The 27,543-nt window shown below is 40.9% G+C and overlaps 2 protein-coding genes and 1 long non-coding RNA gene across 9 annotated transcripts in view; 2 read left to right on the top strand and 1 right to left on the bottom strand.

Moving 5' to 3' along the window:
• The window catches only part of LGALS8 (galectin 8), a 41,464-nt gene extending 33,314 nt beyond the window's left edge, over positions 1-8,150 (top strand). For 4 of the 5 annotated variants that reach the window (XM_025850883.2, XM_025850882.2, XM_073879014.1 and 1 more), the window contains exons 5-11: positions 761-880; positions 1,551-1,607; positions 2,349-2,375; positions 2,502-2,624; positions 3,076-3,164; positions 3,941-4,106; positions 6,905-8,150. In XM_025850883.2, the coding sequence (XP_025706668.1) occupies positions 761-880; positions 1,551-1,607; positions 2,349-2,375; positions 2,502-2,624; positions 3,076-3,164; positions 3,941-4,106; positions 6,905-7,054 (732 nt within the window). In that variant the 3' untranslated portion in view covers positions 7,055-8,150. The remainder of the gene's footprint in view (positions 1-760; positions 881-1,550; positions 1,608-2,348; positions 2,376-2,501; positions 2,625-3,075; positions 3,165-3,940; positions 4,107-6,904) is intronic. The other variant, XM_073879015.1, reaches the window with a different exon arrangement.
• Positions 8,151-9,587: 1,437 nt separating this feature from the next.
• The window catches only part of HEATR1 (HEAT repeat containing 1), a 46,475-nt gene continuing 28,519 nt past the window's right edge, over positions 9,588-27,543 (bottom strand). For 2 of the 3 annotated variants that reach the window (XM_025850881.2, XM_025850756.2), the window contains 17 exons: positions 25,974-26,102; positions 24,171-24,401; positions 23,313-23,439; positions 21,691-21,851; positions 18,744-18,790; positions 18,516-18,639; positions 17,767-17,907; positions 16,970-17,259; positions 16,131-16,281; positions 15,034-15,192; positions 14,735-14,869; positions 14,483-14,587; positions 14,225-14,393; positions 13,563-13,717; positions 12,858-13,016; positions 10,864-10,972; positions 9,588-9,889 (listed from right to left, as the gene is read on the bottom strand). In XM_025850881.2, the coding sequence (XP_025706666.1) occupies positions 9,801-9,889; positions 10,864-10,972; positions 12,858-13,016; positions 13,563-13,717; positions 14,225-14,393; positions 14,483-14,587; positions 14,735-14,869; positions 15,034-15,192; positions 16,131-16,281; positions 16,970-17,259; positions 17,767-17,907; positions 18,516-18,639; positions 18,744-18,790; positions 21,691-21,851; positions 23,313-23,439; positions 24,171-24,401; positions 25,974-26,102 (2,481 nt within the window). In that variant the 3' untranslated portion in view covers positions 9,588-9,800. The remainder of the gene's footprint in view (positions 9,890-10,863; positions 10,973-12,857; positions 13,017-13,562; positions 13,718-14,224; positions 14,394-14,482; positions 14,588-14,734; positions 14,870-15,033; positions 15,193-16,130; positions 16,282-16,969; positions 17,260-17,766; positions 17,908-18,515; positions 18,640-18,743; positions 18,791-21,690; positions 21,852-23,312; positions 23,440-24,170; positions 24,402-25,973; positions 26,103-27,543) is intronic. The other variant, XM_073879012.1, reaches the window with a different exon arrangement.
• LOC141370341 (uncharacterized) lies at positions 18,635-26,367 on the top strand. The gene is made up of 2 exons (XR_012374304.1): positions 18,635-21,478; positions 21,624-26,367. It is a non-coding gene; the product is annotated as an uncharacterized lncRNA (long non-coding RNA).

The following is a 27,543-nucleotide window of genomic DNA, read 5'->3' as shown; positions in this document are numbered from 1 at the left end:
AGCATTCTTTAAAACGCTCGGTCCTGTTCTGTGGTGCCTTTTCCTGTTGATTTTACCCGCCAGTGGGATTTTAAGCTCCTTGAGGTCGGAGACCGGTTTGCATCGCCTGTGTTTTCCTGACATCCCCTACCCGGGAGGGAGGGTCAGAGAGCCATGTGGAGTGGACTCCTGCCGGCAGGCCGTGTGCTGCCTGACTCTCAGGAGTGACTTCATGGTCTCCTCACAACAGCAGCCTGTTCTTTGAGGGAGAGCCTTTTCCTCCTTACACTAGGAATTGCAGCTGAACTGGGTAGCTTGCCCATGTCCCTTCGTTCAGCAGATTCAACAGATATTTACTGAACACCTGCCATGTGCAGGGTGGTCTTCCTTAGAGTGTGGTCCTCAAAGACAGCGGGTGGGGTGGCAAGCTTGCAGGGCAGATCACCAACCGGGGTGTTCACAGGCCTAGGGCATCGGGGGACTCATGTATATGCACAGGGACACACATGCAAATGCACACATACTCATGAACGCAAAATGTCAGCGGGGCGGGGCGTCTATGGTGGTTTCTCAAAGGAAGTTAAGAAACACTGCTAGTATTATGGATGCTTTTCAGTTTGGTCAGACATGTAATGTGCAGGCCTGTGGGCAAAGATATGAAATTAAACCCAAGTAACCACTATTTAAATTTGGTTTAAATTTGGATACATTACTAAATGTATTAATTGTTTTTTTGTTTTGTTTTTCTGGGGGTGCTGGGCTGTCTTCTGCTTCCATTTAGGTGGCTGTAAATGGGAAACATACACTGCTCTATGCCCACAGGATTAGCCCAGGGAAAATAGACACTCTGGGCATTTATGGCAAAGTGAATGTCCACTCAGTTGGTTATAGCTTCAGCTCGGTGAGTACCCTTCCATGGCCTGGGGTCTTCTTCGGTGATGTCTTCTGATGAAACGGTAGGAAATATCTTTAACGTCTTCTGTTAAGATAAAAATACTGTAAATGTTTCCATCATTAGTGTATTAATTTCTTGGAAGTAAATCTTTCAGACTGGTAGCACGCTGTGTATTGGCCAGGGCTTTAATGTCTATAGGAGCTCAAATCTAGAATGGTTTTAACGACGACAACAAAAACAAAACCCAAAACAGTTATTACAAAACAAAACAAAAACCCTTTTTAACAGGGGCTAATTCCTTGACATAGGAGTACAGGGGAGGATTTCTCGAAAATCAATTCTTGAAGTAGAAAGTCTGAGTCAAAGGGTATGTGCATTTTAAGTTACAACTGATACTAGTTGGAGGGCTGGTGAGCTCACTCTCCAAAAAGACTTCCAGCGGTGAAGTCTCAGCAGCCATGCCCGCTTGCTCACATTCTTCTCGATGCTTGTTCTTAGTCTCTGTAACGCTTGCCAGTCTGATAGGGGAAAGGACCCTAATGTGAAGTACATTTTTGGATTATAATTTTCAAGCATGCTTTCATGTTTAGTATTATTTATAATTCTTTCTTTTTGATGTGTCAGGGAGATTGTATTTAGAATTCTGATGGATGTTAAAAATTAATCTTATCTTCAGGATTTCAGAAGTACCCAAGCATCTATTCTGGAACTGACAGAGATAAGTAAAGAAAATGTAAATATTAAATCTTTTTATGAACTACCAGTTTAAAAATGTTCTTTTAGTTTCCATGTAAATCAAGTGGCAGGCAAGCTGAGTTTTTTAAAATAATGTTTTTAATGTGAAAAAATATTTTTAATTAATTATTAATAGGCTGGAAGTAAGCATTTGAAAATTAAGGCATTTCCTTCTGTCCCAGTCACTGTATGTTTTGCAGATGCTCGAGCTCTCAGTGTATCTCCCCACTACCCACCATTCTTATGTAAAAAAACAAACAAACCCCTCTCTTTTAACTGTTGAAGAGAACTGGCACACGGTATTTGTAAATACTGAACACGGTGCCTTGACACACGAACTTCCACATACATCTTCTCCCCAGTAGGAAGAAGTACAGTCTAAACACTGAGTCTCTGTTATTAATGGAGAAAGTGATGCCTTAATGGTCTCGGAACATGTGACCTAATAGATGGAATATAGTATCTCAGCATTTTGGGAGCACCTTGGAAAGAACAAGTAAAACATGTCTTAAGTTCATGTGTAGTCCTACGAAAAATTAATTTATGCTGGAGGATACCGGCTTCAGGTGACCAGGACCATGAGACTGTATCCCCAGCCTGAGTAGCCCATCAAAGTCCGCACCACCCCGTCAGGAAGCGCAGGCTCTGGCCGTTATAACCAGTAAGATCTGACTGCTCATGTTATAAAATGTAATTTTCCCCTTTCAAATGTCTTCACTTTGACTTTCTCTTCCAATAGGTACTGAAGTCCGACACACCACATTTTGTAAGTATTTTTGCCTAGGTTATAACATGGAATGTTTTATAAAATCACCCAGGACATGAATAGTTTAAACCTTAGAAGATAGCTTCATTCCTTCCCTACCTTACTGCAGAACTCTTTCCCCAACAGCCTAGTAATAGAGGAGACATTTCTAAAACCGTACCCAGAACTGTCTACACCAAGAGCAAAGGTTCGACTGCCAATCACACTTTGACTTGCGCCAAAATACTACCTACCAGCTGTTTGTCAAAGGTTTGAAGAGCCAAAAATTTTCTTAATTCCGTATAACCAATTAAGTTTCAATTAGCTGGTAATGTGTAACTTCTACCCTCAGGAGAAGCCCAAAGCAGCCACTCTGCCTTTCTGTGCTGACCCTGGAGAGTCAGCTGGGCATCGAGGCTCTGGGCTGTTTTTCTGTAATGCTCCCCCCCGGGGCTGCTTCCCCTCAGGCAGAATGTGGAGCACGGCTGCAGACCCCAAGTGTAGGCGAGGTTCTCGGAGTGTGTTTCACTCAGGCCCCACTTCACGTGCATTCATGTCCTCCCCCGAAACGCTTTCCTTGAGTGTTCGCTGTGAGCCGGGCGGTGCTGACCGCTGGGGCTCACAGGGGCAGGGCTTTAAACATTGCCCCGTGTCTTTGGACAGTTTTCCCATGAGGTCACTTTCTGCAGGCTTCCTAGTGCTGACTGTGGTTTCTCCTCAGACTCTGCCATTCACTGCGAGGTTGAACTCCTCCATGGGCCCTGGACGAACCGTCTTCATTAAAGGAGAAGTGAATAAAACTGCCAAAGGGTCAGTATCACTGTGACCAGGACTAGTGTGAGTACTTTGCCCGCACGTCTCTTACTGCCTTATAGCCCTACCAGTCTTGTGACCTGGGAGAGGAGTAGGGTCCTGATCCTCACTGAGAAGGTGAGACTGTCAAAGCCACAGGAGGTCAGGCTGCCAACAAGACTGCTAACAACTAGCTGGTGGCAGAATCAGGACTAAAGGCCAGTGTTTTGAGCTAGGCTTTTTGTGGCCAGACGAGAGGGTGGCGTTTTTGTCCGGGAAGCCCACCTGTGCCTTGTAGAACTCCAGGGCAGCCGGCAGGTCAGGTGACTCGCGTTAGGGCCCCTCACGTCATGTGACTTGTAGAATTTCTGCTTAAGAACCTTTTCTAGAGACGTTCAGACTTCTGAAAGCTTGAAATTAGCTATTTCCTAGAAAGCAATCACTTTCAAGAACAGTTGTAAATATTAAAAGAGAATAGTACTTGAGAGGACCGTATCCTCCTGCAGCCTGAAGCAGCATTTAGGTTACTTGCTCTAACCCTTCGGTTGCTTCCCACCCAGATCCGAGGTCTCAACTCTGATGTTCAAGTTTTTTAGATTTTTATTTTGCAAAGAGCATATTTACATCAGTGGAATGCTAACTCCGAATTTAAAATTTCACCTTCATCTGCATTCCTGTATCTGTGTGCACGTGTTTTGTGTAGTTGTGATGAGAGCTCAGTTCTGATTGTTAAAATTGCAGAAACCGCACTGCTGTCTTCAACTTAATTTTGTGTTTTTTTATTCTCTCAAAAGCTTTAATGTTAACCTAGTATCAGGAAAATCAAAGGATATTGCTCTTCACTTGAACCCACGGCTGAATATGAAAGCATTTGTAAGAAATTCTTTTCTTCATGAGTCCTGGGGAGAAGAAGAGAGAAATATTACCTGTTTCCCATTTAGTCCTGGGATGTACTTTGAGGTAAGATTTTCTTATGGGACACGACAAAGAATCCTGAGAGGAGGGGTAGGATAAATGGTCTTTTTAACTCAAGTCCTAGCTTAATTACGTGGAAATTGCGCGTGGCTTTTATTTGGAGAGGGTCTGCATTATGAAAGGGGCATTCAAAAGACAGTACTTTGGTCGGTGTAAGTGGCGCAGCCAGTAGAATACCACCTGGTTGGCTTGGAATTATTACTGCGTGGCCCCACATTAGTTCATAGGAATTTTAACCGGAACCTTGCCTCAGGACAGAGAAACAGGTTTAGGATATTATCTAAGTGAACATAAGGACACAGGAACCATAAAGTTGTTTGCTCTGTCACCTGCCGTCTTGGTTATATATAGCTGTAGGTGGCAGTCCTTTCTTCCAGGTTAGTCCTGTTTGTATATTATTCAAGGGGAGAGATGTTTAGACCCTTACTAAGACATATGGTCCTGAGTCCCCCAAATGTGTGAATATTATGGTCACACAACCTTTCCCAAAATGTGTTTCTGGATGCTGAGCACACAGTAGTCTTGACGTGGTTGGCTAGGTTCACTCACCAGCTTAGGTGAAGCACTGCCTTATGTGGTCATTCAGGGTCACTGATTTAAGTCATGCTTCTACGTTCTCCAAACTGTCACATGCTCTGGACCATTAAGTTGAGTTCTTTAAGGACTCATCAAAACTAGCTGTTAAAGGCAGGAACGTCAGGCAATCGGACATTCATGTGTATTCGTAAGTTCCCGGTATGTGGAGTAACAAATGTGCCCTAATCGTAGGAGGTGCCCTGGAAGGTGTGGAGATTGGTTTGGAATTCAGAAGGATGTAGGAGGGTGAAGTTAAAGGTGGGTTTTCCAGATTGAGGGGATGATTTGAGGTGGGGAGTGCAGCACAGGGGTTTCTTGGCTTGGCAGGAGTCTGACTGGGGGCTCACTGGCAGGAGACAGAGGTGACTGCTCCAGAAGGAAGTGGATCCTTGGGGCTGGTGACAGGAAACCAGTGACATAACTTGTTCTTTGAACCGACCCCAAGTTTGGTTCTGTATTAAGATGGAAAAGGACAAGAATTCTTTTAAATAATCATTTTTTCCTTTTGTTAGTTTTCTACCTCAGGAACAGTAATTACCCTCATGTTGGACCACTGTTTTTAATTTTCTGTAGTGATTGGTTTTTCTCTAACTGCTTCAAACTCCTGCCTTTTTAATATGCTTTCATTGAGATTCTGGGACTATTCCATTATGCCATTAGCTTGATTTTAACCAGTATCTTCTGTTCCTTATTGTTTCAGATTCATTTATTCAGCTGCCACAGTCTTTTAAAAAATATCTTTCAGTTTTGTAATTTCTTTTATCATCAGATCAGGTTGTTATGAGCTGTTCTAGAACATCAGATGGTTGTGAGGGATTTTGTTGTTCCATGTTTTCTTATAGATTGTGGGCCTTTTGCCCGTTTTGTACTTGTTCGGCGGTAGTATGTTCCCCGGGCCGCAGATGGTTCCCTTCCATCTGTAAAGCAGTGGTGCCGCGCTTGCTCTGGTACGATGCGGGGGACCGATGGACTCTTCCCACTGTGCCCCTCTATTGCCCCTTCTGGGCATGAGGCTGTATTTTGTGTTCTCTTGAGATTTCGTTAAAGGTACCTCACCAAGGGTCCCTTCCACCTGGTTGAAACTGGGATTCCCACCACTGTTGTGAGGATGACAGAATCCCAGGTTATGGATATTTTCCCCAATTCTCTACATGGCTCTAAAGCCTTTGATTCTGTCACCTCTTTTATCCATGGAATTTCCCCTCACAGCCACTTTCACTAGTCAGAGCAAAAGAATAAATACAGTCTTTGCTTCTTGGCAGATTTGGATTTTGCCTCAGCCTGGTCCCTGGGGATGGAGCCGGGTTAGCAGCAGGGTTGTGCTGCTCCTTTCTGCTCTTCTGAAGCCTTGACAGAGGGAAGAGACAGAAGGGAGAACACAGTGCAGGTTCACCAAACTGGTCCTTTGAGTGTGAGTGGAGAACAACTGGCAGAATTGTGGCTGACTGGCATCGGGAATGTGTTACCAGAAGTAGGAGTTTTTGGTGTAAAAGTGATTGTAGTTTCTTTTGGTTTTCACTGTTTTGAGTTTTAGGCAAAGACAACTCTGAAAGGCTCACACCAGTCATGAATCTGAATTGAATCTTTGCCAGAATGCTCATTCCTCTGTGGATTCACAGAATCCTGAGCTTTTGGGAAACAGATGGAGACCAAGATGTGCTGAGCTGGGATGGAAGTCAGGGTCACCACGCAGCTGTGCAGTCCTAGAGAGTGCCCTAAACTTCTGACGTTTTTGATTGTGTGATTTGTCTAAGACCCTAGAGTTTAAGGCAGAAAAGTCCCTTGGTTTTCAACCCGTAAGCTGGAATCCGCTCCTCTGTGTCAATCTGGCAGCAGTTTTTGACGTCATTACAGTTCCCAAACGTGGGCGGGGGGCGCAACTTTGCTGGGAGCGACGGGCAGGAAAGGGCACAGTGTAGGTAACGTGTGGAGGGCATGGAGGCCTCAGGCCCTGGGGACAGTGTGAGGCTCCAAGCATACTCAGAGTCACTTCCCTGAGTGGGACAAGGCAGAAGGTGCTACTACCAGATAAACTTTAGAGTCTTAGAAGTTAACAGTCTTAGAAGTTAACAGCAGCAAGCTGGGAGAACGCCTCTGTGTATAAAGCAAACCCAGTGGGTTTACATTTTGATATTCTGTTAATGTGCAAAAAACAAAAAATGTTAAACCAAGAGGAGCCACTAATGTTGTGTGTACTTTCCTTCCAGATGATAATTTATTGTGATGCTAGAGAATTCAAGGTTGCGGTAAATGGTGTACACAGCCTGGAGTACAAACACAGGTTTAAAGAGCTTAGCGATATTGACACGCTGGAAATTGATGGAGATATTCACTTACTGGAAGTAAGGAGCTGGTAGCTGATATGCTTGCTACAAAAACTGAAATACAGAATGGCTTATGTAACCCTGGCCTTGTTAAAATGCATCTATTATATTTGTGTATATATATTGTTAAAATGAGCTTGCATAACATGAAGTCCTCCTAGGTGTTCTCAGTCCTTGCCACGCATTGTGGCTTTGTCTAGCACAGACTAAGGACATTTGAGGCAACAGGTAACTTAAAAAGTCATTATTCAGGCCTTCCTGTTCTCTCTCCCACTCTGGCCTCTGCTTCACATTCAACAAGTATCGGTTGATACAGAAGCTAATGTGCATGGAGCACTTATTCTCTGTCAGCCCTGTGCTAGGAGCTGTGGATAGAAGTATACAGTGGAGCACAGTGCCACTCTGTTCCCTGTTCTCTTGAGCTCAGAATCTTCTTTGCTCTCATATCATTCCACTGATTTTTCTACAGGCATTAATCACATAAAGTAACCAGAGATAATTACTCAGCTGTGAAATCACCTCCATGAACTAATTTACAAAACATTACTTCTCCATCGATCACTTTCATACCCAAAGTTCAATCATATCCCATAATGGAAAGGACTGATGTTGCCTTACATCTGGCAGTTTCCTTTAGCACGATAAATACCCAGCTGTACTAGCTGTAAGCATTTCCGAGTAATTTAACACTACGAAATCTGAACACAGCACAAAGATTAAGGCAAAAAACAAACACAGCAAAACAAAACCAATGGTATTAAAATTAACTTGATGTCAGGCCCCTGATGTCTGTACCAGTAAATGCTTAGAGTACCTGAATTCAGGGTGAGTCCGAAGTCTACACATACTCCAGTAGAAAGTTTAAGGTAGAAGCCTTCAACGAAACAATGTCAAGATGAGGTTTCATGACTGTTCATAAAATAGGCACTATCAATCAGAGGGTAAACTACACTGAGACCAATGGAGCAGAGAGAAGTGGTGTAACAGTCTGTTCTTGGCCTCATCCAAACCAACCTTGCCTCTCAGCTCTTCTAAAGATTAGTCCCTCATCATCAGCGACGGAGATCAAAACACTGTTCTACTTTAAGTGATTAAAATCAAACCTGTATCAGCACGTTAAATTGTTGCATTTCTGTAATTTTTTCTATTATTCTTTGAAGCGAGTTGGCAGAAGTTCTTTGTACAATTCTTACAGGTCAGATCTTGTTACAAGAAATTTCCAAGGCTTGGGAGTGGGGAGGTAAAAAAAAAAAAAAAAAAAAAGCTGAATCAGTTTGATCATTTTATCTGTTAAACTGCTGGGCTGAATATGCTGCCAGCATTTACAAATATTTTCATTACAGATTTTTGGTTAGATAGTCTTTTTGGTATATGGGTACAAATAATAAGACTAGCAATCTGATTTTTTAGAAGTACTCAGTGTAGAAGCTTCTGGCACTTAATTCTTTTCTATTCATGTTAATTTATTATGTTGCATCTTGCCAAGCTCATGGGAGGTGGAGGAGGGGGGTCCTGACTTTCAACTGGGAAAGTTGTAGAAGGAATCCCCAGGGTTTTTTTTTTTTTCCCCCTTTCTAAAGAACATCAGAGGGCTTACTCAGAGAAAAATAAAAGCACACATACATTGTTTCCTCTAATACCTAAACATACCTTCATGTGTAACAAAAGCGTAAACATCAAGTATTACTAAAAAAGACATGAGATTTTGACAGGAAAAAAAACCCAAAATATTAATGTGTTTTAAGAAGAAGCTGTTAACATTTACTAATCTTATCAAGAGATTTCTTAGATGGGAGTACACATTCCTAGCAAGTGGTATCTCTCCAAAGCTGCAATTTAGCCTTTTGTTTCATCACAACTCTGCACTAAATTTCTGTATTAGAACAAAGGCTTTCAAACTAAACATTCTATGTGCAGTCTTAGATGCTTTAAAATTTTTTTAAAGGCCTTAAGTAAATAAAATGCCTTAATGGCAGATTTTAATTTTTTTAAAGCCTTTACTTCACGTGACATCAGAGATTAGAAAACCTCAAAGCTTTGAAACAAATCTGATACTTTATCGTACAAGTAATTCTTGGATTACCATCAGTGGAAATGTGATCACTTCTAATCCTGGAGGAGCCATGCCACCTAGTATTTCTGGGCCTTTTCTATTTGTGGCCTCTGCCTACACAGCCCACTGCCTTGGCGCCCCCAAAGACTGAAGGGTAAAGACAATCGTAGTCCTAAATGAGAAATGTATTCCAGAACCAATTCCCTCTGTGGCCACACACACAAAAATTAAGGCTGAAGTGTCATCTACCCAAAATGAAAAGTATTCCAAATCGCTTTACAGTCCAAAGTGCTGCTGCTGAGTAATGTCCTTTTCTTGAAGAGCTACCTTGAGTGAAATCTCTGACATGGATACCATGTACATAAGACATCCCTTTCTGGAAGAGAGTTAAGGTTTTACAGTCTAAATGAGGTACTTTCACCTTTGAGTGCCCAAATTAAATACGTCCGTAATATCAGTAACTTCAATCAGAAAAGACTTCAGCAAATGTTTAAACAAACACAGCAGTCTGTATACAAATCCCAGGTATCATTTACTCTTGCTGCAATTCTGTACAGGTAGCTGGAGAGGTTTCTATGGGATCACAAACCAGGGGGGAATTTTGTAAAGGAGTCCGCATAGGTGTCAGGGTACCAAAAGTAATATGGTACCAAACACCCAAAAATAAAAATATGAAAAATAAATCTGACCTCTGAACAGAGTAAGAAACACCAAAACCCCAAAGTTTTAGAAGTAGCTCTGGAGCGGCTCTCCCAGTATAGCTTCCAGTTGCTGAATAGTCTTTTGACACTGATGTTCCACTTCTTCACATTCATCTAAAAAACAAAAATAAAAACTGAACAATCTCCTGCTTCAATTATCGTTCGTCTAATACCTCAGGTCTTGCATTCTCTGGCCATTGTTCAGTCAAAAGAGGGAAATGAAACGTCAGTGCAGCAGAGAGCATCCCCTCTCCTCCTCCTCAGCATACCCCCCCCTTCTTGGTCTCAGACCTGGAAGCTGAGTAAGACAGAGCCCCCAAAATAGTGGTGCAGTAGTGAAAATTCTGAATTCCTAGTGATGCCCCTTGTCCAGGACATAAGAAACAGAGGTGAATGTACTTTTAGAAAAGTAGTGAACCATTAATATGAAAAAGCCATTTGTCTACTTGGCTCTGTCTGTCCTAATAAGACTTGAACCGTTTTCCCTTGGCCTGCGTGGTGGCACGTGTGCGGTACGTCCACAACTGCTCAGGGCTGGATTCAAACCCCACTTCTACCTATCACACTCACATTATCAAACTAATCCTCGTCAAGCCTCTAGTTTCTTCCTTTATGAAAACAGGGATAATGGCATACAGCCCATCATGAGGATTAAATGAGATCCTCCATGCAGAGCACGGAGTAAATGCTGGTCATTATTTACAGGCAGCTAACCTACTGCAACCTTAATGGCACTAGACACTCTACTACAATAACCCTATGGGGACCAAAATAGTCAATGATCTAAATGTCCAAGGTTGATGAAAAACCATATTGTAGTATGTTTTTACCATCATAAACATAAAAGTAAAGGTAGTGAAGATTACACTGTGAGCAAAGTTTCTTATGATCCTGGGGCAGCCCCCTAGCACACTCCCCACCCTACTCAAAACAGGAGCTCAGCCTCCTGTGTCTGCAGCAGCAGGAGATGCGGTGCAGGCGGAGGATGGGAGCCAAGGGCTCATCACATTCTATCCACATTTCCATTACCACCGGGCACATTTTCACAGAGTGTTACTGAAATTATTTCTTAGTAGTTTAGGAATTACCTTCCATCAATTCAGCTAAGAAAGGAATGGACTCTGGCAGCAAGACAATATAATTCTCCTTTAGTTTCTCAGCCAATGCTAACACGGTAATCAGAGCAGCAAAGCGGACCTGAAAGGGATAAAGAGGTAAAGAATGAGGATTTTTAAAAAAACTCCAAAAAGTATTGCCACATTTATATCTTATGACTAACCTGAGACAGCCTCTGACTTTTTACACTAAACGTTCCTTCACATGAGTTTGCTCCCCTTGTGTCCAGTCAGCTTTCATCTCAGAATACCAATTTAACAATTTGGGCTCCGTTTATAATATGAGCAACCTTCTACAAACCAGTGTTTTATAAGTGTCTTCCAGTACTGCAGGGCTTAATGTGAATATGTTTTTAATAACATTTTCTTTTTTGAGAGAACACGCATGCGCACACAGGTGGTGGAAAGTTGGGGGAAAGGGGGAGAGAGAGAGAGAGAGAATCTTAAGTAGACTCCGTGCTGGACCATGGTGCCCAATGTGGGATTCAGTCTCACCACCCTGAGATCAGGACCTGAGCCGAAACCAAGTCAGAAGCTTAATCGACTGTACCACCCAGGCGCCCCCACATTTTCCTTTAAAAATAAAATGCTACACACAAACTCAAGAGTGTCATTCCAAATTGGCTCGCCTAGCTGTCAGAGATGACGCTGGCCTGGCTGAAAAGCATCCCTGGTCACCTCAGGCAGGGCCTCTCACTCAGAACCCGGTGTCACCACTACAGTCATGGGAGGGGATGGGCGCTGGCTCCGGTCTCATGCTCAGCACAGAATTAAAAAACACTTAATGTATTATGATGTTCTAGTCTAGGAACTTAAAAAAAGTTTGGGTGTCTCTCACATGACTGGTCTATGACAAGTAATGCAAGCAGTCATCGGGCACTGTTAGTGATCCACTATTTTTTGTTTTTAAAAGAATTTATTTATTTGAGATAGCAAGAGAGGAAGAGCACAAGCTGGGGGCAGGGGGGAAGGGCAGAAGAGGAAGGAGAGAGAGAAGCAGCTTCCCCGCTGAGCAGGGAGCCCAATGCGGGGGGCTCGATCTCAGGACCCCAAGATCATGACCTGAGCTGAAGGCAGATGCTTAATGGACTGAGCCACCCAGGCACCCCAGTGATTCATTTTGAAATCAAAGTTGTACTAGTCCTCCTCCTAGTTTTGGATCATTTAAAAAATATTTGGATACAGCAAAATTAATTTAAAAAGCGTCTTTACCTATGTTCAAACCAGACTTTACTGATATTATACTATCAAAACAAAACATTCAAATAAATTTAATGCTACAACTTTGTAAGAACCTGAAATTTAAAATTTGGGGGTTCATGAAAATAGCCTCATTGTTCTCTTTGTTCTAATAAATATTACAAATTTCAAGTACGAAGCCTTTCAGTAAAATTCTGCTTTGGTCTGTTTTATTCACTGAGGCTCTTGTATGATAATTAGAGAAATGGTGATGCACTGCCAACCAGTTTGAAAACACTGACACTCAGGCATGGAATTTAATTTCCATTCATCCTTGTGCAGGTCAGTGAGCTGCTTACCTTTTGTTATTCCACAAAATCCTAAGCCTGATAAATACAACGGAGGTAATATCACTGCTCTAACTCAAAGGAATGTTCTGCGGGCAAACTGAAAGTTTGTCTCTGGGAACACAAGGACATTTAAAGGCGGCTTAAGAAACACGAGGAATTACTTCAGGTTTTTTCAAAATTTAAAACTATTTAGAAAATGTTAGTACTTGTGTCTAACACGTGGGGGTGGGAGAGGACTTCTATTATTTATAAATACCCTTTAAGTAAAAACCAAAAATTTCTCAGGCTCAAACTTCTGCCTCACAAGCAACCTCTAGTTCTAGAAGATAAGCAGCGTGTCCTGCTAATTTACCAGGGTCCTATATCCTTGACCGCTTTAAGGCTGTTTGGGTATGATGAATACACATAGCTTCGGTGCTTGTCAACCACAGCTCCTACCTTGGGTGAGGAGTCTCTTGTCTTGAGCAGAATCTGGTAGTTAAGTGGTTTCCAAAGAGAGTCATCTGCCATGGCCACTGAAAATTGCGCGATGCAGGGGATCAGGTGCTTCGTCACCCGCTCCTGGAAGCGTGCGTCCCCTCCCAGCCTGTTTTCTAGCTATGAAGAGGGAGACAAGGACTTTGAGCAACGAGTCTCCTTTTTGTTTGAAAAAATACCCAATGTATAAATAATTTTTTACTCTCTTTCACAATGGCAGCAGGCTCAAAAACCAGGTGTAATTCTAGTACTCTCTCTCTAGAACAAATTTACCACGGTTTTGGAGCTCAGACTCTTCTAGCCCTTAGCATCACCCCTTTCCCTCCAGCAGAATAGCTGAGAGGAGTTCTTCCAGAGAGCAGACAAGTCCTAAAATATTCTCGATAAATCCAACTTTAGAAAATTAAAAATCTAACCATAATACCTTATATCATGCCTTTCATTTGAAAAATTCAAAAGTAAAACTTAGTACACACCACTATGAAGAGTTCTTTCCATTCAAAATGAAAAATCAATTTTGAAATAGAAATTTCATTAAAAAAAAAAGCCTGGAGAAGAAAACCCAGCAGCTGTAATTTTTAGTAGATATAAAATCTAGTAACACTTTAACAAGGATGGCGGCTTCCTCATCGTTTGTCAAAAAAAAAGATGGTTCTATTTGGTTACCTGGTCCACCAAGGGCATCATCAGGGCCTCGGCTCTCTCTTTACTGATAAAATGCTGAGTATCAAAAAGGAAGATTTTATATAAACAGTTCAAAATAAACTGTAAGAGCAAGCAACACTTTTCAGGGTCCCTGTCAGAGTCAAAAAACGCTTCATCTGTAGATAGGGGAGAGTAAAAGGGAAAAAAAAAAACAATTAATTTTCACAATTCAATCTCCAATGTTTAAATTCAAATCACTATTAACACCACAAACAGAAGGGTATTTCTAAAATGATACAGAACCCAATCAGGATGAAGGCACAATATGAATGGCTCTCAGATATGTGACTCCTTAGAGAAGATTCTCAGTCAAGATCACTTAGTTTGGCCAGCTCAGTTAGCAGCTGTCCAGCGGGTATTTATCAGCAGTACAGAATACACCAACCTGAACGTTTTACAGTTACTTTCAATAACTTACAGTTAACGCCCATGTACTTTATTCTTTCTCCCAAGGGAGTCAATTGATCCTAACATGTTTTTATGACCCTGGAACGACTACTTCAATGCCTGTCGACTGACCATGAAGTGAAAACTTCACCTTCCTTATGCTTCCCTATACTTACTGCGCCGTGTGTAAGGTACACAGAGCAAAGGTGTCAACTGAACTGGGGTCAGCTACCAACCTGTTTTGGAGATGTTCACCTGGTTCAAGGTGTCAGCAAAAGGCTTCACCAAGTGCCCGGCAAACAGAGTAAAAAGCCCTTTCAGCTTTTCAGCAATGCAATCCGCCAAGTTGTAAAATGTCAACAGTCTGTCCTTTGGGGCATCCTCTGTTTTAGCCCAATCAAACAGCTTAAAAAGATAAAGTAGTATTAGTTTCTTCTATTTATCTTGTACCATTTTATCTGAGTACAAAGGACACGTGGAAGAAAAAAGCTTACCTTGAAGAACAGGGGCCTGAACGTGACCTCAGAAAGTTTTACAACCATGGCTACTAAACAGTCAATGATATAATTTTCTGTTTTTCCAATTTCCTCCAGATCATTCTGAAAACAGAAGAGCTGACCTATTAGCCAGATTACTAACATCTGGCTCTAACTTTTGCAAGTAAAACAGGTTACATAGCTAGATTTTTCTCTGGCTCTTAAACAGGCAGACCACTTTAGGATTTGGGGAAGTGGAAATAAGCTTACTTCAGAGTGCTGTGCTCGGAAGTCCAGGGCTTCCAAGAAAAATATGGTTAGCTGAGACTGATGGGAGGTGAGCTCTTCCTTCTTCATGACCCCAATGTGCTCTTGCAGGATGCTCATAAATGGACCCATGTGGTTCTACCGGTAACACAGTAAAGAGATGTGCCAATTTTTAATATTCTCAGAGTTCGTTAATGCATTCACCAAGGAATTAAATAACCACCCTCTTCTTTAAGTGAAAATGTAAAAATTTCAGTACCATATTTCCCTTCTCCAAAGTCTAATACCCAGTATGATCTAACCTTCCAGTTCTTCTCAATTGGTTTGTATGTTCTGTTGATTGCTGGCAGTAAGACTCGGGGTGAGAGCGTGGTAGCCAGTGTCTTTTTAAGGGATGTGACGCGGACATTAGCTTGTGAGGCAGAACCCATTTCACTAGTGATCGTCTCTAAATGAACCACCTAGAGGAATATAAAAAAAGTGCTCAAAGCCAGTATGGGAACTCACTGACAATGTCTGCACACTTACAGAACTCAATTCAGATGCTAGTGGTTGCAAAAAGCTCAGTGCACTTCAGTTCTACAAGAATTCCTTTTAAAGCCAGCCTTGAACATCTGTAGAGAAAAATGAACAGATGCCTCTTTCCCAAGTGGGAGTCAGGGATGTAGGTAAATGGCAGAAGGACACAGAGCACTCCCGACTTTTTTTTTTTTTTAAGACAGGAATGCAGAGACCATGAGAAGAGTCAAGTTCTTCCTTACTAAAAAAATCTAGAAAGCTCCTCAGATGTAGTTGTCCCTTTCTGTAAGAAGTCTACTTTTAAGTCTTGGCTATAGAGTGTATGAATCAGCTAAATAATTTTCATCATGGCAGTTAAGGCTCCTAATCTCATAAATGGCAAATGACAATAGAACGAGGATCATTCTAGGGCATTTTCAGTTAGAAATGCCACTTGCCCACTGTCTATCTGCCAAGTATCCACTGAACTGGAATAGAGGAATTCTGCTTTGAAAGACACCTTAGGATTAAAAAACCCTCATGTTAGAAATAGGGCACACTAGTTTCTGCAAGAAGTAATAAAAGGCAGCTCTACCAGCCCAACGCCAAAAATCTCATGGGGGACAGGAGGAGGCAGAAGAAAGGCAATAAAACACATTCTGCAGAATCAAAAGAGATGAGCCTTATAAGAAAGCAATAACTGTATCCATGTCATGATCAAGCAGGTGGGACAATGGGAGAGAAAAAGGGCACACGTTTTTACTAAAAGGCAATACAGCTTTTCAGAAATAAGAACCTTCCTGCCAAACAAATTAAAAACTTAAAGAATAAAATCGTTAGATTTGTAATTTCCCCTCCCCCGTGCCACCCCAGACAACATGTTGAGGTCACTGTGGCTCACCTGTGACAGGACCCCTTCTAGGTAAGGGCTAATGAAGTGTGGGAGGGTCTCCACAACCTTCTGCAGGGCTGCCAAAGCACTGAGCAGGTAGACCTCACCGGAGACCAGCTCGCTGGTGTTTTTCATTGTTGTCAGCAATGATGGCATCAGGCTAGAATTAAAAAACAAGAGTTGTAAAGTAACTTTAAGAAGAAACAGAATGGAGTAGAAGTCATGAAAAAATCCAAACTGTGCCCACCACATCACTTCACGGCACAGCCTATAAAATGGTGTCTACATAGTTACAAGACTAAGAGCAAGAAATCTCCCAGTACCCATGGTTACGCAGTCATTTTTAAAAATAACAGGGTCTCTCAATTTAACATTTGCTATGTGTCAGGCATTGTGTGAGAAACCTTACATGCATGGCCCCACCAGACTCTAGTGCGGTAGGTGCTATCTTGGTTTTAGAGATGGCAAAGTTCTAACAGACTAAGTAACCTGCCCAGGGCTGCGCAGCTAGTAAATACCAAGGCTAAGGACAAAGTCAGGAGCATACAACTTCCAAATGTGGGCAGCACGACACAGCTTTCACCCAAACAGATGGGCCCCTCTTAGAGGGGCTTCACCCACCACACTTGCTAGTTATAGCAGGCCAAAGGGGAATGAAAACGGGGACAATAAACATCATAAAGGAAAATAATATTGTGGGTTTTAGCTTGAAGAAAAGATCACATCTTTAACAAATCTAATCTTATGAAACTTTTACTTAGAGGCAAAAAAGTTGCGAAGGTACTATTTTTCAACGTGTACCAGACGCCCGACGTGACAGTTCCCGTCCCAGGTCCCAGTCAGCGTACCTGGGAAGCTGGGGGATGGCCAGTGCTTCCAGGGTGGAGGCCACCTCGGCCACACACAGCAGAGCACTTCCCAAGACATTCTTCTCTTCTTTTGTTTCCGGTGCAATCAGTTTCACTGCAGTGTCAAGCACTGGGACAAAATGCTCTGGATTTTCTGCACCAAAATTCTTGCACAAAAGCTTCAGGGTATACAACGCTGTCTGTCTGTTTATTGCTTGTTCTTCTACTGTCTTTTTTTTATGCTGCACAATGGCCAAAAGGACTGGAACCAGTTTGAGGAAACGATAAACCTGAAGAGGTCAGCCAAAATTTTCATATAATTTAAGCTGCAAAGTAAAATACTAGTCCATTTTTCCACTTTTACTGTTTGAGACTGCCTAAATGGAAATCAGACCAAGAGGTCCAATGCCACACAATTCTACACAAGCAATTGTTTGTCCATCTGCTTTACCACTGAGCCAGTGAATGTGCTTATGACCAATTTTGGATGTATTTATATAAAGCACCCTACCGATCTGGAGTAAAAGAGGATTAGAATTATGCCAAAGTATGCTAAACCACAACGTCTGGTCTGTATTACCAAGAATTCCATTAGGCTGAAATTCCATTCTAAGAATTCTTATCACAATGCCTATTAGAATTAACATCACATTTAAGAAACACACCTCACACAGCATTACATTCAGATAATGATATACTTATTTAAATTATACTGCTGGACAAACTTAAGGGAGTTAAATGCAGCTCTCTGATAAAGCAAAGAACAGTAAATGGGTCCGGCGTCAGTCTTCACTTACAATTTTCTTTTTCCAGGATGTATTCTGCTGTAGCTTACTGTTCAAAAGATCCAATGCTTTCCGGCGGACAGAGGGCAGCGGGTTATCCAGCAGCCCCCTGATCACAGCAATGAATGTCTCTGTGGGCAGCAAGGCATTGACCTGCACAGCAGTTTCACAATGAACAAAAAAATTTTTTAAAAAAGGAAGATCCACTCAGATTAAGACAGACTTCTGTTCACTGCAGAGCTTCTAGGTTCCAGGCACTTACAGGTCCTTTTTCTTATTTCTTACACTAACCTTTCAGGGAGGCATTACTAACCACGTTTATTTAAAAAAGAAGAAAACCAAAAAATCTGATACTAAGAGTAAGTGAACTGCTCAAAGTCTTGTAGTTTGATTTTGAACAGTGATCCTCATGTCAAGGCCAGTGATATTTCTAATACCCCACATACTCTACCTAAAAAGGTATTTTTCTCCTATTCCACTTCAGTAAAAGTGGAATATAATATAGTATTAGATGACTGAATATTCAAAGAATATTTATTGAGACACAGTTCTCATAATTAGTAGAAAAACAATCCTTTTTTCAGATGAATTTCTTTCTAGCTATCAAGAGATACTTTTCTAAGAAAAATGTGAGCTGCATTAAATTAAGAAAAGTCTATTGCTAAGTTTATTCTTAAAGTAAAACCTTATATGTCGACAGTTTCACAATGACATAAAAACAGCCAACAAAACACAGCAGATGGGGAGAAATGAAAACCTACCTTATCTAACATGTCGTAAGCTTTGCTCAGCAGTGCCCGCCAAAATTTCACAGTTAGTCTGTCTGCATTTTTCTCCATGGACTGTGCGACAGCATTAATATAACCAAGAACGGTCTCCAGCAACCTAAAGCAAAGGAGACTCATAAGAGAATTTTGTGCACTATTCTTCCGGCTTTGTGAGAGAAAGCTAGAAATTATTTCCAAGTTAAAAAAGAAAAAGTAACATACCTCTGTTCAAGGCCTTTTAAAACCTGAGGACCACCACTTTCAATCACCTAATTTTTAAAGAAAACATCATTAGAACAGTATGGAAGTTAGTAATAACATCATTTGAGTAGGTGCAGTGAAACTCATCTAAGACTACTCAAGTCAAACTTCCCAGGGGCTGTTTTCTGACATTACAATTTAATCAGGTTCAGATAATCCCCACCACAGTAATAACTCTGGTTCCCCTTCCTTTAACTATTCCATTCATATTAAGGATACTCTATAGATAATTGTGACATTTGTAAAGCACCACAAAAATTCAGAAAAACACAGTCCTCTATACTCATTTACCCACTAATTTTATGAAATGCTTTCCTTAGCTCTTACCTAATTTTAAGACATTCAACATTACAGATACAGGTATAGTCTCCTGTGTACTGCTCCCTCTTCCCTTCTCCCAGTACCCCCAGCCCCACAAACTTGAACTTGCCATTAAATGTAGTCAGAGTACACAGCAGTTAGCAACGTGCTTTTCTGGGAATATGGGAGTTCTGAGATCTGACTACGGGGACTCATGTTGTCCTAGTGCTCATTTAACTGCACACAGTGCTCCTCGCATACACCACAGGACACAAGATGGCACATCTGCTCATCCCCCTCTATTTACCGTGGACGTTTCATTTATGTCCATTTTTTCTGTCAGTAAGAACATCAGAAGACATTTTTGTATATCTCCTTGAACAAGCAAGCACGTTCCTATAGAGCCTATACCCAAGAAAGGGAATGGCTAGATCAGCGGAGATGCTCATCTCCAACCTGACCGGAGACTGCCGAGTGCTTTCTGGAGTCGCTGTCCGGAGACATTACCCATCACTGTGGACACAAATAACCGTGCCCCACAGCCTTGCCACTTCTTGGTAGTAAGAGCTTTAAAATTTTTGCCAATTTGATGGACATCATAGTGGCATCCCATTTAATCTGCAATTTCCTTCCTACTAGGAAGGTTATTTTGTTCTATATTAATTGGCTATCTGTGATTCCTTTTTAGTGAATTCATCTTCTCTGCCAGATGTTCTAATGGGAAGTGAATTTATGAACTTTATGTCTGTGGCTTTCTTTTCATTTTGTTTATAGTGGCTTTTTGTTGAACTGAACTTTTAAAGAAATTCTTCTCCATCCTCTGGTCACAGTGTTCTCAATTTTCTTCTGAACGTTCCTTTTCACACTGAAGTCAATTTTTAATCTACCTAAATTCTCTTTTGTATACAGTGTGAGATCAGTCTTTCCCCAAATGGAAAACAAACCATGCTGGCTCTAGTTATTGGACAGTTCTCTTTCCCCAACTACTCTGTAAAGCCCCTGCCACATTAACACCTTTCTTACATTTGCATGGGTGTGCATCCAGACAGACGTCAGCCACACTGACCCCTCTGATTACTCTTGCACCACCACTGTCCTTGGCAAGCAGATCCAGAGTAGTGTCCACACTGACCCCTCTCAAGCAAGCTTGCAAATCTAATTATTAGTTCTAGGAATTTGGTGACTATCTTTTCGGATTCTTACACTTCATTCTTCCACTGAATAGAAACAGCAACGGGACAGGACAGGACATCCTTGTTCCAGACTTTATAATGTCTGTTTCATTAAGAAGGGTGATATAAACCAGCTTCTGTTATCTCCGTTAGGCCAAGGAAGTTCCCATCTATGCTGGATGCTGAGAGGATTTGTTCTTAAACCATGAATTAGTATTGAATTTATCAAATTATTTCTCTATAAATACTTCAATTATCGTAAGGTTTCCCCTGTTTACCTGCTCACGCAATAGACGCAGAGCACAGACTTTCTAATGTTCAACCACTCTGATGTTCCCAATCCTTCCTTCTCTTCGTTTCTGTATTTCCTCCTTCCTCTCTGTGTGTAAAGTTTCACACACAAACAGGAAGGCATATAAATCACAGATACACAGCTTGCCATATGCAGGTAAAGAAAGAGCCTATAATTACAAGCACTTCAGAATCCTTCCTCTACTTGACCCCCATTACTACCCTTTCCCTCCTTCCCAAAGGTAAACACTGTCCTTACTTCTAAAACCACAGATTTGTTTTGCCTGTTTCTGAATTTTATACGACTGGAATTAGGGTGTATTCTTTTGTGTCTGCCTGCTTTCTTTTACTATTACCTTTATGAGATTCATTCATGTCCATTTATGATGATGGACACTTTATCCGCTCCACTGTTGATAGACACCTGGGTTGTTGCCAGTTCTGGGCTACCACAAATATTGCTATTACGAGTATTCTTATCAATGTATTTTAGCACATATGCTAAATATACGCTCATATATTTCTGTTGGGTAGACAGGCATACCTCGGAGAGACTGCAGGTTCAGGTCCAGACCAGCACAATAAAGTATGACAATAAAGTGAGCCAAATGAATTTTCTGGTTTCCCAGTGCATATAAAAGTTATATTTACGCTAACTGTAGTCTGTTATGTGTGCAATAGTGTTGTATCTAAAAAACAATGTACATACCTTAAAAATATCTTATTGCTAAAAAACGCTAACCATCACCTGAGCTTTCAGCAAGTCATAATCATTTATCACAGATCATCATACCAAATATAATGAAGAAGTTTGAAATAGAGACATGAAGTGATCAACTGCTGTTGGAAAAATGGTGCTGGAAGACTTGTGTGATGCCACAAGTCTACAATTTGTAAAAAATACACACCACCTGTGAAGCACAGTAAAATGAGGTATGCCACTGGAGAATGCAAATACAGAGTGGGCAGGTTTATATGTGTACAACCTTAACAGATCACTCCAGTTTATGGTAAATTCTACTGTTTTTTTCTATTATCTTTAAAGGAATGCCTCATGTTTTATATTTTGTTTTACTAGTTTAAAAGATAGTTCCTTCAGAAAAAGAAATTTTTTTTGTCATAAATACATTTAAAGAACACATCACCTTTCTGATAAAATGGCTGGAAGCCAGGAGCTGAGAGATGAAGGACACTGACAAGAATTTAAAATGCCGCAGCTGCTTGCTAGTGTGAGTGTCTATATTAAAAACCTGTAGCATTTCTTCTTTTGATTCGCTTTTAGTTGATACTGCTTTGGGAACAGCTTCTGAAAAAGAACAAGATAAGTGACCTCACTCATCTTCATGTGGAATCTTTATAAAGATATAGACATGGTACATGGGATATAATTTTCTGAGTGGAATTTGTGAATCTGTCACACCCAGTTTTTCCTCTTCTGAATTAGTGAAAGATGTGTATTTATCAACAAAATATCCAAAAGCCCCAAGAAGAGTGTGTGTAAGACAAAAACAAACAAACCAACAAAAAAACTCAGGGCAACTGAGATAAGCAAATGAAAGACAAAAACACTAGAAGATGTCTTCAAACGTGGCCTCCCTTCCCAATCCTGAAGCCTCAGAGGTATTTACTTGGTGGCCCGCAATAAGACTGAAGGAGGGTCCTCTCTAGCCTTCAATGTTTCATTCTAAGAGTTCACAGATGTGTCTCCTAAAACTTTGTAGAATCCCATATCCAAATTTACTAATATAAAAGGGTTTGAGGGTGCAGTAATTGGGAGTCCACAGCAGGTCATTTAAAAAACACTGCCCTAGAGAGTGACTCAAACTGAAGACTTCCTCCATAAACAGGTCACTACATACAGCTCTCCAGGCTGGTCTGTCCCTGCCAGACCTAAGCAGACTGTAGGATCAGACAAGCCACTGCCTGGCCAAAACAGCTAGCCATACAGAAAATAGTCCCCATGGAGTCCTTGGTATCTTCTGTCCAATGCCCCTTGCTACTGTTTCAAAGGGCAGAGAACTAAGAACACATCAATCCCTTTCTTAAATCAGTCTCATTGGTGCTGCGATTAGTGGAATTTTTTTCAAGACTCACATATACAGTAAAATTTTAATATTTACTTATTTTTAAAACTTTTATTTATTTATCTGACGGAGAGTAAGAGAGAGAGAGAGAGCACAGCAGGGAGCAAGGCAGGCAGAGGGAGAGGAAGAAGCAGGCTCCCCGCTGAGCAAAGAGCCAGACGTGGGGCTTGATCCCAGGACCCTGGGATCATGACATGAGCCGAAGGCAGCCGCTTAACCGACTGAGCCACCCAGGCGTCCCTAAGTTGGGACTTAGGGTAAAGTTTGGTAACTTTAGTTACCAAAGTTGTGTTGTTTTTTCTCTTCCTCTGTCTTCACAAATATTTTAATGGAAAGACGAGAGCTAATAAGTTCCTCCTAACTTGCTGTCATTTTACCATAATGCATCCTGTACACCTGTTAACACTCCACAGCCAACACATCCACACAAAAGCACAGAAGTATAAAAGCCAATGTGTGTGTGAGGAGAGGCGAGTAGAAGTCCTACTTTCTATTTTCCCTAAGGATTTGAGAAGACACACACACACACACACACACACACACTTACATTAAAAATTATTAAGTTACTTGCAAAAAAACCCTTCTAAAGATGTACTATGTGCTCTAAGGATGATAACCTGCACGGTCTTCTGCTTCTCTTGATCTTTCAGATTAAACAGTAATTAACACCTGATTATGCTTACCTTCTTTTTCCTCTGGCAGCTTTATTAAGTACTGAAGAATATTCATCAAGCTTTGTATCTGATGTTGGACACTGAATTCACAACAGACTGAAATCCAAAATTCAGTGTCTGCCTCTAAAATAGCATCCTGTATAGAGAAGAGAAATAAGTAATAAAACTATACCTATCAAATTTATGTTAGTAAGTACATGTTAGGGAAATATTTTAAAAATATTTCTTAGCGTGCAAAGGCATTACATACTGTTCCTTACAGTCATGTGTATCAGCAGATGAATGAATTACTAAGTGTCCTACTTATGTAGGACACTTATACATTGTGATTTCTAGCAGAACTGAATGTGCTCCTTTACTTAGGGTAGGTCTAGATCTATTCCCAGATCCTATGTCTAAAAAGTCATTTAAAAGCAGTCCTTGACCTAGAAGCTCTGCCCTCATCTATGTAAACAGGGCTCTTTAAAACAATCACCAGCGTTGTAATAATTTTGATGATCCTGACACTCCTCCCTTTCCCCATGAAATGTCTTCAAAACCATTTTCAAGAGACACAGTTTAATTACTTTACAGCTGTACTCTGTTGGGCTTAAAAAAGAACCACCCAACATGGCACTACAGACCAGTTCACAGGAAAGTCATATCACCCACAGCAAATGATCTGTTGCTACTGCGGGTATTTGGAGTGCCACAGGCTCTGAAAGCAATTGTAAAGAATGTCAAAAACACCTTTAAAAACAATTTTGAGCAAGTACTGTTAAATAACAGACATAAGCATCACTGGCCCCACACATAAACTGGGAAATATCACGAAGTGTGTGTGAAACATCAACATTTCCTTCTAGTCACCCCACCCTATACTCTGACCTTTTCTCCATAGGCAGCCACCAGCACTGTTTTAGTGACATACTGTTCAAAAAGCAGGAGGAGGAGAACCCAGAGGAATCTCTCTGCACCTAATGTATTGACAAGCTGAACAAGGATGGGCAGGCGCCTGTGCTCTGGAACATGCGGCAGAGCGTCCACAAACACGTTAATGATTTTCACCACGACTCCTTCCACATTTCTTGTGACTTCTACAGAGTCTCCACCATCGGACTGCAGAAGAGCAAGCAGGGACAGTAAGTAGGAGCAAATAACCCTTCACAAGGAAGTTTTCAGGTAGACATGGAAATGCCTTCAGATGTGCCCCAAAAAAGTCATCAAAAGAATGTGAATAATCAAGGACCTATTAATAAATATTCAGTGAGTACAGATTACGTCCCAGGCACTATATGGCCCCGAGGGGAATACAAGGTGTTGGAGGTGAGCCCGGCCCCAAAGAAGACCTGTCGTCTGTATGAACAAGGTTCACGTGGGGAAAGATAGCAACAGGCGGTCCTGAATGACAGATGCCAAGTGTGTGGCCCTTATAACAAGTCTGCTCTCAGGCCAACTGGGCGCCTGCACACATCAAGCAGGATTTGTGTTCTGCCAGGAGAAGAAGAAGTTCTACCTAAGCAAAGCACAAAAAAGGCCAACAACTCCCTGTTGCTTTCAGAATAACATTCAAACCACTTAACTCTGGAACTGATACTCCAAATATGGCTGCTGAATGAAAGAATGAATGAACCAACGCCCTCTACTTCTCCCTGTCTCAATACCCTACACTCCACAAATCAGTCTACAGTACATTCTTCACACACACACACTGTACACATTCCTGGACCTTGCCATTTCATTAAGCAAATCCTGTCCTTCATTCAAATCAGTTCAAATTCTATTTCTTATAAAACTCTGTGGTCTTCCTGGCCCATAGCTGCTGTCCTTTATTCTGAACTCTTCTAGCACTGACCTATTCAACTGGCAATATATGATATGGATGCGTAGTTATTTCTCTTTTAATATCTGTGTCCCATACTTGCTGTCTTGTTGGACACGGAGAATACCAACCTAATACCAAGATTAAAAGGAGATGGTGCTGAATATGGTCATCCCTGGAATGGTCAATAATGGGAGGAAGACATTAACAACAGGTGGGGGTAAACAGAAAATTTAAGCAGATGACCAAGCTCTTTCATCTTTAAAAGCTGCTTTTTAGTTTCAAATGGTATATCCTTACTGGCAGAGACTCAATCATCTCTAAGTACATGGCTCTTAGAGAACACCTGGAAAATGTTTGTTGAACTGCATATTAACAAATTTGCCACTGTAGCTCTAAACTGTTCTATCTTCATCGACCTGCGTAAGGGTATTATCCATCGGCAATGTCCCGAAATATACAGCAAATTTAAATTCACTTTGTCAGAGTAACATTAAGACACATGTACAGTTATACCCTTTTAGCACAGAACCAGCTACACGTATTTATTCGTATTTTTGGGAAGGACACAGTTACTAAGACTAATTCCTAGCTTTACTATTCCGAAATTTAAAAAGCACAAATACCTGAGCATTTCAGAAAGGCTTTTAACGTCACTTACTTCTACTTTCATACTACGTAAAAATTTTAAGATTAAAAAAAAATACTGGGGTGTCTGGGTGGCTCAGTTGGTTAAGCGTCCGACTCTTGATTTCAGCTCAGGTCTTGATCTCAGGGTTGTGAGCTCAAGCCCTGTGCTGGGCTCCAAGTTGGGTATGGAGCGTACTTAAAAAAACAAACAAAGAACTGATTGTATAAAGACAGCTTACCTGAATAAGTGCTGGAATAACCATCTTCACTGTCTTATTAATAACTTGAAAACTGTAAGTATCATCTAGACGCATGACGCTGGCTCCCATAAATGTAAAAATAGACATGATGTTGTGTAGAACTTTATCCTGAAAGAAAACACATCTTTCAGCATTTTCCATTTTAAGCACACCAAATATCAATGACTCATTATAACCCAGCAATAAAAGAATAAATAACCCTGTTTAAAAATGGGGAAAGAATTCCAAAAGACATTTCTCCAAAGATAAAGAAATGGTCAATGAGCACATGAAAAGATGCTCAATATTAGGCATTTAGGTAAATGCAAAATCCAAATCATAAGAAACGTCACACACACTAGGACAACTCAAAGGGAAAAAAAAAAAAAAAGAATCAACTAGCAGTGAGGATTTGGAGAAATTAGAATTCTCATATACTGCTGGTGGGTACAAAATTATATAGATGCTTTGGAAAACAGTCTGGCCGTTTCTAAGAAAATTAAAGTTAACTTCTGACTCCGCGGGATTCCACTCCTAGGTATACACCAGGGAGAAGTGAAAATATGTTCATACAAAACCTCATATACAAATGTCCACAGCAGCATAATTCACAACAGCCAGAAAGTAGAAACAAATGTCCATCAAATGACAAACAAATAAGCAAAATCTGGTATATACATACAATGGAATTTTATTGGGCCATAAAAAGGAATACTGATTCAAGCTTCAACACAGATGAACCTTGAAAACACTGTGTTAAGTGAAAGAAGTCAAGCATTAAAAAGGGCACATATAATAGGATTCCATTTATAGGAAATGTCCAGAATAGGTAAATCTATAGAGAGAAAGTAGATCAATGGTTGCCAGGGGTGGAAACTGGAGTGACAGAGGGAATGAGGAGTGACTGCTAAGTATGGGGCTTCTTTTGGGGGTGATGAAAATGTTCTGGAAGTAGATAATGGTGGATGTTTATACAACTTTGTGAACATACTGAAACCAGTGAATAGGACACCTATTTAAATGGATGAATTATAAGGTGTATGAACTATATTTCAATAAAAGCAAAGAAAAAATATCAATGATTCTTAATTGTTTCTAGATTATCAACTCCTCTGAGGGCTACTGACTCCCTTCTTCCAAGGAAAAAAATCCTACATGCATAAAATCTAGCACATGATGTTAGTATATTGAAAGATCTGCTAAAGCTTACAGAGAACCCCAGGTTAAGAACCTATGACCGAAATCCCCAACAGGAAAAAAATTTCAATCTTCAAAAGATGTACTTCTAAGGAACATTTCTCTAACTGAGATAGTTTATAATCAAATTACTTTTTCTCAACTCACTGGATGAAGGCTGTCTGAGGATAATGGGATGGTAATTTTTTTTCAAGTAACACTAACACTACCACTTATCAGTTACACGGTGCCAGGCTCTGTGCTGAGTGCAAACCATAAAGTACTCAGTCACATCCTCCCAATACTCCTATGAAGAAGGTTACTGTTATTGCTACTTTACAAAAAGAGGACCCGAAGTTTAGCAAGATCAACCAGCTTACACTGCCTCAGCTAT

The sequence above is a fragment of the Callorhinus ursinus genome, unplaced genomic scaffold, assembly GCF_003265705.2.
Source record: "Callorhinus ursinus isolate GAN/ISIS: 27379988/994484 unplaced genomic scaffold, GSC_fseal_2.0 scaffold32, whole genome shotgun sequence".
NCBI classification, from domain to species: Eukaryota; Metazoa; Chordata; class Mammalia; order Carnivora; family Otariidae; genus Callorhinus; species Callorhinus ursinus.
The sequence above is the reverse complement of the archived record's forward strand: the minus strand, read 5'-3'. Positions and strand labels throughout refer to the sequence as shown.